The sequence below is a fragment of the Urocampus carinirostris genome, chromosome 3 (assembly GCF_059441175.1).
Source record: "Urocampus carinirostris isolate Australia breed hairy pipefish chromosome 3, RoL_Ucar_1.0, whole genome shotgun sequence".
NCBI lineage: Eukaryota > Metazoa > Chordata > Actinopteri > Syngnathiformes > Syngnathidae > Urocampus > Urocampus carinirostris.
In genome coordinates, this window is record NC_142351.1 from 39,754,006 (window position 1) to 39,765,430 (window position 11,425).

At 39.2% G+C, this 11,425-nt stretch overlaps 1 protein-coding gene across 1 annotated transcript; it reads left to right on the top strand.

Moving 5' to 3' along the window:
- Nucleotides 1-111: 111 nt before the first annotated feature.
- On the top strand, nucleotides 112-7,847 carry gpr180 (G protein-coupled receptor 180). Its single transcript, XM_088329998.1, has 10 exons — nucleotides 112-355; nucleotides 1,905-2,048; nucleotides 2,343-2,437; nucleotides 3,711-3,816; nucleotides 3,888-4,068; nucleotides 4,175-4,224; nucleotides 5,489-5,646; nucleotides 5,704-5,892; nucleotides 5,954-6,031; nucleotides 7,089-7,847. Exons 1-10 carry the CDS (start codon nucleotides 217-219, stop codon nucleotides 7,242-7,244), a joined length of 1,296 nt encoding a protein of 431 aa, XP_088186124.1. The 5' UTR covers nucleotides 112-216; the 3' UTR covers nucleotides 7,245-7,847.
- Nucleotides 7,848-11,425: the final 3,578 nt, after the last annotated feature.

Sequence of the window (11,425 nt, forward strand, 5' to 3'; positions counted from 1 at the left end):
ACATCACATATTTTATTATTTCACAATTTTAATCACCTCAACAAAAACTCTCAGTGGAGCAATTTGAAGGTGATAAAGACATACATTTTCAACTTCCGCTTTACTAGTATCATTACGCCTAGCTTGACGCGTAAGGAACGTCCCCTGAATTCGTGGCTGAATGAAGTGATGAGCTAACGTTATTGGCTTAAAACGATTAAGATTTATCTCTTTAAAATGGCGTTTGTATTAAGTTTACTCTTAGCTACAGCTCTATTATCTTCTCAGGCTGTCGGCAAAACTGTATCGGGACTTTTTAAGACTGAAGAAGCAAGACAACATAGAGGACAGTTCATCACTAAATTCATGTATCAAGGTAATACTGTACAGTTTTTTTTTCATCTTTTCTGCTGAAAGGATCACCATTGCTGTTTTCCCCTCAGCTTTTTCCTAACATTGAAGTTAAATATTTTATTAAATAAATGCAGGCCCTATTCTAAATTAATTATCTTGATATGTAGATATACACAGGGTCATCAACTCAGGCCAAAACATCATGGGTTGCTCTCTGTTCAGTCTGGAGGAAATTGCAGGCTTGCACTTATTAAGGTCTATTCTCACCCTGGCCACCACGTCTTTTACCTGCTGCCCCCCCGACAGATGCTCCTGAGCCCTTAAAAAACGATTAACAGGCTCAGAGACAGTTTCCTTTCCAGGGCCATCACCAACCTAAACAAGCTCTCTTAACTGTGAAAAATCATAACTTTGTATAGAAGATGTTTTATTACTAAATTATACTAATTCTGGCTCAGTGTTTTTGATGATCGTATAACTTAGGCCAGTCAACAATTAATACCTTTTAAATATTAACTATTTATCCCAACACTTATTTTTCTCATTTGAGTCTTTTTTACATGTTAATGCTGGAGTGTCACGTCTAATCTCATTGTAGACAATGTTCACTACATTGTTTAATCAATGGCAATAAAGACAATTCTTTTATTTTTTTTATTCATCACTTAAGTCCTGAAACAAGATAAGACGTTTATTGTTATTTTCTGCCGACAATTCGGATCAATACTGCACAGTATTTTTCTCAACTTTTTTTTCTAAATTTGAAATTAATAATTGCATTCAAATTATGTAATTATTGTTAAGGAGAACATATTTTATGTACAATAGAATTGTCTTTGTGGTCAATGATAACCCAAGATGATCAATAAATCAGTTCAAATTTATTTGTATAGCACTTTTTAGGCAACAAATTGCTACTCAAAAGAAGAAAAAATATCCCCCTTTTATCTCCACCCAATTATTGTTTATTGGCATTGAAAACCATATATTACAATGTTTACAGCAAGATTAAACATGAAACTTCAGGATTAATAGGAAATTAAAAAAACATTAATAAAAGCAAATTTTTTCAAGGTAGTCCTTGTAGATCGGCCCAGTTTGTAAGTCTAATTCGTGCAACGAAACACTAGTAAAATTACATTAGAAGTAACCTTGTGCTAAAATAAAAGGTAATAGAAAATGAAGAAATGTTCTTTCTCAGTCTTGTGTGCGTGTTTAGGGTGGTGATGGCCCTGGGGAAGAAACTGTCTCCGAGCCTGTTATTCCTTGCTTAAAGGGACCTGCAGCAGGTAAACAAGGAGGTGGTCGCAGTGAGAGGAATCCTTAAAAATGTTCTCCAGACTGGGCAGAGAGCTGCTACTTCTGGGCTGTGTTGATGACCCTCTGTAATGTTCTCCCGTCTGCTGCTGTGCAACCACCATACCATACCGTGATTTTTTTATGCTAGAATGCCGTTCCAGTTTGTTATTCCTGAGCATTCTCAGGAAGTGGAGTCACCGCTGAGGCTTCCCTACCAGAGTTCTAGTCTCAGCAGACCAGGAGAGGTTTAAGTCCCGTTTGACTGTTCATAGGTGCCAATGGTCTACTGGTCTGCCAACTGGAGACGCCTTCTCTAGCTGCAGAGAAAGGGTCTCGACTGCTCCTTTATCCAAATGTGGACGAAGACTGGAACAACCTTAGCTGCTCTGAAAGGCTGGCCAGTGCACAGTTCATCGGTAAGAAGTTTGAATGTATACACTTGGGGGGAGGCAACTAGGTTCTCGAGAACATGTATTTAGAGTTTCCTTGCTCCAATACGGGTGATTCCAATCACTTGGATCATTATCAAGCTCACACACAACTTGCTTACAAGCTGAACATTTTCAGCACCTGAGTTGGAGGAGAAAAACCTCGAAGACATGCGGGACGTGCGGCTCTCGAGGACCGGATTGGCCATCCCTGGTGTACACGACGACTGAGACCATAAAGAGGCCTTGGATTTAACCTAGTTTTTGCTTCTTTTGTTGTAGTTTCCCTCGTTAAAGAAGAGCACAACCAAACGATTCCTCGGCACCCGTCCCCGACGGTGTGGAGTGCGTTCTACGCAGATCGATACACATGCCAGGTAACCTTTAGAGCAGGAATGCTCATGATCTCAGTTATGAATTATCCATAGTACTGGTCGATCACGGGAATTTGCATTTAGTGCTGCCATGTTAAAGTCAAATGAAGCATGTCAGCATGAATATCAATGTTGCTCATGCAGTGCAGTAATGAATTGGAGCCTTCCAATTTTTATTTAGTGAAGTTATAACTATTAAGTCAAGTCAAGTTATGTTTATTTGTATAGCCCTTAATCACAAGGAGTCTCAAAGGGGCACACAGACTTCAGATCATTGCAAACTACAGACTATTATTACAACATCCCCTGATCTAAAACCTACTTGAGGGCAAGGAAGAACTCAAAAAGAAACCTACAGAAGGGACCGCACATGAGGTAATCCTCCAGGATGACCATGCTGCTATGGATGTTTCAATACATAGATATCGCCAACATGAAATATAGGTCATTCATAAGCTAGAGCAGTGTTTTCCAAACCAAGGTACACTTTTATTTATTAGAAAGTTCCAAGGGTACACCGTCCATTGAAAATGTTTAAAAATTAAGTTATGTCAAATATTTCACTGTACTACCTCAAAAGCAGATAATTAGTATATAAAAAGAAAATAATACTTAAAATAAAAATGAATGATGTGCTTTATTTTTTTTTTTTTTTTACAGTGCAATCTTTAAATTAAATGTACTGTGCAAAAGTAGTACTGTTCGATCATGAGAAAGTGGATTCAGTGCTTTGCATTTGTCAGGAAACACTGCCTGCTAGTTTTCAAATGCAGCATGTTAGCATGAATATTAACGTCGCCCATGCAGCGCGGTAACAAATCGGAGACCTCCATGTTTTGTAAAGGAAAGCTGTTACTATTACAGTTATATATACATTTTTAAAATAATATGACATTTTACTTAGGGCGTAATGAATATTTGATGATTAACAATTCGAATGAAATGTTACATTTCAATTTTAAATTATATATCATAAAATGTTGGCGTTTATCAATTATGCAGCCGCAAGATTGGAGTACACATTTTGGTGGACAAAACGACAAAAAAGAAGCGCCAAGCCCGAACAAAAATGCACTATGCCAGCCCCAAGAATTTAGCTCATACCGAAAAAAATGCACCGCACTCGTGCATCCAGTGCACAGGCAACGAAGCTTTCATTGTTGTTTAATCTTTTTTATATTTTTAAAGGATTTTAACGGCGGTCGCCAACTATAAAGCACAAAGTAGCCATGGACTACAGTACCTTTTTCTATGTGTTTTTATGAATTTTCTCCAGGAGGATACTGTGATTCCTTCCTACCGTGACCTCAGGTTTACAGTCCGTCTTCTCAATGCTGATTCTGCAGGAAACCCCTTAGAGCATTTTAGTGCCGAGGAAGCAGGTCAGTTCTCCCTTTGTACCCCGTTATGCGTATTCCAAAAAAAGTTGTATTTGGTGTTGTTCCTTCCCTAGGTCTCCAAACCTTTTACTTCCTGCTGCTCCTGGCTTACTTTGTAGCTTCTTGCATCTATGTGAAACCGCTCTACCAGGCACTGAGGAAAGGTGGTCCCATGCACACAGTTTTGAAGGTGTTGACCGCAAGTTTGGCCTTGCAGGGCTGCTATGCTCTTTGCTACTATGTCCATTTTGTCAGGTAAGAGAAGGCATCAAGAAGTTTGAATCAATAAACTAGTTTAGGGGTCTAATACCCCTGCAATACTTGTGGTTGACGTAAAGCATTTCTTCTTTGTGCCACGCAGGTACTCCAGAGACGGCATTGGAATTCCACTGATGATGGGCATAGCACAATGTATTTCATAACTTTTTTCCCTTTGGAAAGAAAATAACCTTTCTCCTAATGCTACCTTGCAAAAACAAAAATGTTAAATGTTTATTTAAGGGTTATTTTCAATTTAAAATATAAATGAAAAATCATTCAGTTTGTTTAATTTCTATTTTAGGTTCTATTTTTTATTTTACGTTATATTTTACAGTAAAATAAGAAAATAATACTTCAGAATATTTTTCTGCCTGGAGGGAATTTGTCTTTTTTCTTATAGGTATTTTTGACTTATATTTTCTCGTAAAATGTTAGCCATTAATTCTAGTTATTAGGTCTGTAAAGCTAGCTACTGGTGCTATCTTCCTGGTCTGTGATATTAGCTACTAATGGTAGCCATTGGGTCTGTGACACTAGTTTCTGATGCTAGCTTCCTGTCAGTGTTGTTAGCTTCTAGTGGTAGCTCAGTGGCCTTGCAGGTAGGGCGCCAGCCCCGGCACTGGGAGGTTACTCGTTTGACCCTCAGCCGGGTCATACCTAAGACTTACAACATTGGTACCCATTTCTTCCCTGCTTGGCGCTCAGCATTAGAGGTTGGAATTGGGGGCTTTGGTCACCTCATGACTCCCAACACATCAGTTGGATTCAAATGGACCCATGAGAATCTCATTATAAGAATGTGGTGCCATTAAATGAAACTGAACTGAATTAGGCTAGGGCTGCTGATGCTATCTTCCTAATCAGTGATGTTAGCTAGTAATACTTGCCATTGTGTCTCTCCTGCTAGCTGCTAATGCCAGCTTTCTGGTCAGTGATGTTAGCCAGTAACGCTAGCCATTGTGTCTGAAATGATAGCTGCTGATGCTATCTTCCAGTTTATTACTTTAGGTACTATTGCTAGCCTTTGGGTCTGTGATGCTAGCTACTGAAGTTGATGGCAGGTGCTGATAGCCACTAATGCTGTATATTGGGTCTCTAGTTGTTATAGCTATCTTCCAGGTTTATGACTTTAGTTACTAATGCTAGCCATTGGCTCTGTGACTCTAGTTCCTGATATTAGCTTCCTGGTAGGTGATATAATACTCTAATGCTAGCTGCTGCGTGTTTGACTCTAGCTGCTGCCTTTGTGGTTGTTAGCCACTAATGATGGCCTTTGGCTCTGTGACACTACCTCCTTGTTCGTTGACGATAGCCATTAATGCTAACCATTACGTCTGAGAAACTAGCTTTTGATGCTAGCTTCTTGATCATTACCGTTAGCCGCTAATGCCATCCCTCACATTTTTTGTTCCAGTCTGGGCCATGGCAGCCCAAGCGTTGATGCTGTACACATTACTGAGCCTGTGCGTGAGCTGGTCCCTGAGCCAAAGTCGGAAACCGCAGTCCAGGCCGCTGCAATGGGAGCAGTCCACGGCATCCAAGGCTGTCGGTGTCTGCTGTGTCGTCATGCAGGTATACCAACTGCCCCCGGGGGCCCAACACAAAGAGTCTTATGCCGTTTTCTTCCAGGGCGGGCTTCAACTGTGGGAGCAGTACTCTGAATCAGAACGCCACCATAGCGGCCATCGGAATCTTGCTGGCTTTCTTCTCATCGCCCTGAGAGTAACGCTAGCCCTGTTACTGGCGTCTGTCCTCTACCAGATCGTCTCAACTGAAAGGAGCACCTTCAAAAGAGACTTTTACCTCTGCTTCGCCAAGGTTCAAACACATTTCCAGTGTACCTATCCAACAGTTGTTAATTTTTAACTTTTCTCTGCAGGGATGCTTCTTATGGTTTCTCTGTCATCCTGTCCTCGTCCTCACATCGGCTGTTTTTAATGAGCATCAAAGGGAAAAGGTTTGCCACCTTTTTGACATTGTCTAGGGGGTTGGGGGTAGGTAAAGAGGGAAAGTATCACCCAAAAGGAGTCCATCTTTAGCACAAAAGCCTGAATTTGTATTCAAATTTATGTGGTATGGTATCTAACTTTTTCTTAATTACTTTGAATTTAGGGTCAGAGCTGCAAAGTAGGCTTGGAATATAGTGTTTTGGTTTAAACAAAGGTTCAAACTGTTGACTTGACTTGACTTGACTTAAAATGGTTTTAAATATTTTCAACCAGGGCTTCAAATGGATTTTCAAACAAGGATTATGACTTTTGATTGGGGTTTTGACGTAGTTTCCAGTTACAAAGTAAGGTTTGAAACTATTTTCAGTATGCTTTGAATCTTGGATAAGGGGTTCGAAATAGGGGTTCAAAGTGATTTTGAGATTTTCAAACTAGGTGCCGGGTTTTAAAGTGAAGTTTCAAGCAAGGATCATAAATACTAAGTGGGGTTTCAAAGTAGGTTTTATATTTCAAAGTGTAGGGTTTAGAGAGTGCGAGGGATCGAAAAAAGTTTTGGAGGTTACAAAGTAAAGTTTGAATGTTGGGCTAGGGATTAAAATAGGGCTTCAAAGTGTTTTTATGATTTCAAAAATATTCTTTTTAGGGGTATGGTTTCAAACTGGAGTTTCAAACAAATATAAATTCTGAGTAAAGGTTTTGAAGTAGGCTTTCAGAGAGTGCTAGCGTTTCAAAGTAGTGGTTTAAATAAAGGTTAGGGTTTCAAAATTTAGTTATGAACTAGCTTACAGATTTAAAGGCATTTAGTTTAAGTTGTATTAGATTTTCTAAGAAAGTTTTAAAACCAGGGAAGGAGTTTTAAAGTGTTTTACTTACTGATGCTCGGATTTTGATTTTACCATTTTGAAGTAAAGACAAGGTTCTTAAGTTAGAACGCCACAGAAAACCGGAACAAAACTGTTTTATTTGAGAGGGGATTGGACATTTTGGTTTGAAACAACCAATTATTTGTATTGCAGGAGAATTCGTGGTACGAAAAAAACAACATTTGTTTTGCTCTCCCTACAGGTGGTCACCATTGGTGTGATTCTGTGTCAATCCATCTCTATGGTGATCCTCTACCAGCTTTTCCTGTCTCGGTCCCTCTACTGGGAAGTGTCCTCGCTTTCATCCGTCTCGTTACCGCTCACCATGTCCAGGAACAACCAGAGGGGGCACTACTGAGCACACACCGCCTTAATGCGGCCTCAACTCAGACCCTGCGCTGGCACCGAGCCGAGAGCCTGAAAAAAATGGGAGGTGGCGGCTATGACTTGGATGTTTTCTGAGAAAATTCTGCATCGCATTTGCCTTCCGTGAGAAAGAAATGCAAGACCACAAGATGGCCAAGCAGGCGTTACTGAGGAAAAAGAACAGAAAGGAGAGGAACTTGTTGAGCTTGCTGACTCATTGAGCTATATTTGTGTTTTTTTACAATATAATATTATATTTACATATGTTGAAGATTAACAGCGCAGAAATTCTTTATTTCTTGAACACGTTATGAATTGGCAGGGTAAATTTGTAAAGGAAAGGAAAATTTGAATTGAATTACTTGCACAGTATGGCCCCCCAGGATGCAACATCAATCCGTTCTGAGGTGAGGATTGTAAAGTGAAATTGCCGTATAGTGAGGGATAGCAGCTTATAGTAATTAACTCCGAACCCTGGTACCCCAGATTCAAATATAAAAATAGTACATTGTAAATACTGTTTACTGTGATATACATGCGTATGATTAACGTTGTAAATGAATATATAATTAAAGAAAAACGGAAATTTTATTAACCTTTGGTGTGATCAAGTGGAGTAACCAGTGAATGCTGAAAGGTCAGAAGACGGCGACAGTGGAATGAAATTAAACTGATTTTAAAACTTGGCTTCCTCAAGCCAAGTTGTTCAGCCCTCACTGAAGCGGTTTGCAGCCGAGTGTAAAGCAGAAGGGATAAAGATCAGCACCGCCAAGTCCAAACCATGGTTCTCAGCCAGAAAAGGGTGGCATGCTCTTTCCAGTTTGGGGATGGGATCATGCCCCAAGTGGGAGAGTGTCTCGTGGTAGTAGGTATCTCGGGCTGTTGTTCTTGACCAAGGGTAGGAGATCGGCAGATTGGTGCAGTGTCTGCAAATGAAAAAAGGGAAAAGAAGTTGTGAGAGTCACCCCTTCCAGGACAAGTGCAAGCTGGAGTATTTTTTTCACAGAAATCCGAAACAACTGCCTAATTTGCCAAGAGACTGTGGCTGTTTTCAAAGAATACAACATTAATAGGCACGACGAAACATGTACCGGTAGGTCGTGGTGAAGAAGGAGCTGAGCCGAAAGAAAAAGCTATCGATTTACCGGTCAAACTTCGTTCCTAAACTGTGGATCATAACTGAAAAAGTAAGATTCCGGTTACAAGTGGCTGAAATGAGTGTCCTCCAGAGGGGTGGCTGGCCTCTCCCTTATAGATAGAGTGAGAAGCTCGGTCATCCGGGGGGACTCATAGTTGGAGGCACTAAATATTACAAACTGTCCCTCCAATAATTTAAGTTATAAGTTTAGTTTCTATGGTTATCATGTTTTTGCTTCTCCCTTTTGTGTGACTGCAAGCCTTGAGACCCACTGCAAACAAATACGGTACAAAATTCAATTTTGTATCGCCAACACGATAAGTCTATACAAAGAACAAGAGATTTTCATCCAAATAAATACATTTTGTTGATGTTGTATAGTTGGGAAAAGTGTTCGTGAGGGGCAGAAAAAATGCTTACTCCACACTTTTGAATGCAAATGCCACCATAACCTGGGGGTCTATGGTTTGGTTTTTATCTTTCTAGTGCCATCAGTGGAAGAAAAGAGCCTCAATCTTACAAATTAGCCATGCGTTCCTAAAACATGACGTTCAAGTAGTGTCACCTGGTTTCAAACATGACTTGACAAAATACATTGATATTGATATATATATATATATATATATATATATATATATATCCATCCATCCATCCATTATCTTCACCGGATATCCTCAGTAGGGTCGCGGGGGTACTGGAACCCAACCCAGCTATCTTCGGGCAGTGGGCAGGGGACACCCGGAACTGGTTGCGAGCCAGTCGCAGGGCACATACAGACAGACAACATATATATATATATATACAGTATATATATATATATGTGTATATAATATAAATATGTATGTGTGTAACCGCGGTGTACCTGTCCCACCAAAGATCCACATTCACGCTGGACTTATTACAGTTTCTGCAGATGAAATGAGTCACAACATTAGCTTCTCTACTGGCTTTGATCTCGTTGGCAGCTCGCTCTGTAGACTGCCCAAAAGCATATCAAAGAGCTTTCTTTTCAATTTACATAAAATACATTTTAGAATATCACAATACATTTTACATCCATTTTAACAATATACTTTTAACAAGAGATCGTATAGTGGTTTGTTAACGTTTACAATGAATTCAACATATTTTTCTTTAGTCTGAATTGTAACCAACATCCTTCTTTTTATATATATGAGAAAATAGAAATAATAACAATAATGAGTATAAAAACTGATACAATTTACCTTCAGATGAAATGAGTCACAACATTAGCTTCTCTGCTGGCTTTGATCTCTTTAATTTCTATAAGGGGAATTAACATTTTAGCACAACAGAAACAAAACGAAAATAAATCCAAACAGCTTGACAACATCAATCACATTACTGTGCATGTTAAGAGATTTGTCAGCTGGGGTTATAATGTTTAAAATTAACTTTTTTTGTGGAGCACCAAAAGATGTGTCTTACCGTTGGCAGCTCGCTCTGTAGACTGCCAAAAAAAAACCCGCATTCCGGTCACATGTCAAAAGCCAAAACAAACCCTACCTATACCAGCAGGTGGCACTGTTGGACTCATCATTGCAGGACACTTACCAAAAACTATACACATATTTCAGCAGGAATTTCAATAAAACAAGTTATTATTACACCCGTTACACACACACACACACACACACACACACACACACACACACACACATATCTATATATATATATATATATATATATATATATATATATATATATATATATATATATATATATATATATATATATATATATATATATATAATATGCTGAATCTGATAGACGCATTGACTGTTTCCAAATTATGCCACGTGGAATTCAATAAAACAATTGAAAAAAAGATACTTCCCTTATCTTTATTCTTAGGCATTAAAAAACGATACATATGTGTCTGTCTACTACATTTTATTACTAAACAGCGAAAAAAAAGGGGGGGGGGGTTTAAGGGTTATTGATCTATCTTCTTTATTCATTATCCATTATCCGTTATCGGTCAGTTCATAATACGCTACAAAGCCTAGGAGCCGGGACACTTACTCTCAGCCAAAAGGCCAAGCTAAGGTCCTAGCCTTAAAGCAGGGGTCGGGAACCTATGGCTCGCGAGCCATATATGGCTCTTTGTATGAATATCTATGGCTCAGAGACAAATTTGATTGCATGCAAAATTTCTACACGCAAAGCCAATCCAGAGCTAGGTAATACGGCGTTACTTCGCAATAAATATAGGGCACGTTTTTCACTACAATTTACAGTCAAGGTGTCACACAAAAAAGGGGAAAAAAAAACTCGTTTTGGCTGTACAACGCTAAAGAATCCTTTATATAAAAGTTCACTATATAATCCGTGTTCAGTGTTCAGATACCTTATGATGAATCCACAGAACACACTGTAAATACGCCAAAACACCGGAAGAGAACTTAGTCTTTTGATTGGGTGAGTGGGAGGGATGGGTGGAGCCATGCAAAAAGCGCAAGCACTCCCTCCCATCTCTCGCCCTACGCCATCGGCGCCAAAAGTGAGCTCATCAGGCTCCCTATTTGCAGAATGTTGCGACGTTTTTACACAATAACAACTTGCATCTGGTTTTGAAACCAATATGTATGAAAAAAGGGTCAAAAGGAGTTTAACCGATCTTGAGTAATTGCAAGAAAGAGACAATTTTAAAGTGGTATGTTTGTTGATTTTGGGACAGGGGCTCTGGCATTATTCTCTTTTCATAATTTTTATCAAATCATCAAAAATAAATGTGCTGAAGACTAAGCTTTTGTCTGGGGTGCAGGTTTAGCAATTTTGTAAATTTGTCTCATAATATATGGTGTGGCTCTTTCCCAAAATAAAATTAATATTTTTTGCTTTTATGGCTCTTTGAGTCAAAAAGGTTCCCGACCCCTGCCTTAAAGCCTTGCTGCGACCATTGCGAATGCGCTCCCTGTTTCGTAAGCATTTCTAAAATAACTGTAGCTCTTACTATGCCATTGCCAGGTTAATAATTGGAGGTAGGGATAATAGACTTAGTAAACTGAGAA

Bases quoted from the DNA above. Each gene is read 5' to 3' on its own strand.
- gpr180 (XM_088329998.1), top strand. From the start codon at position 217: ATGGCGTTTGTATTAAGTTTACTCTTAGCTACAGCTCTATTATCTTCT. The intron at 2,438-3,710 runs GTAACCTTTAGA...AATTTTCTCCAG, and splicing joins CAGATCGATACACATGCCAG to GAGGATACTGTGATTCCTTC. The intron at 4,225-5,488 runs GTATTTCATAAC...TTTTTGTTCCAG, and splicing joins GATGATGGGCATAGCACAAT to TCTGGGCCATGGCAGCCCAA.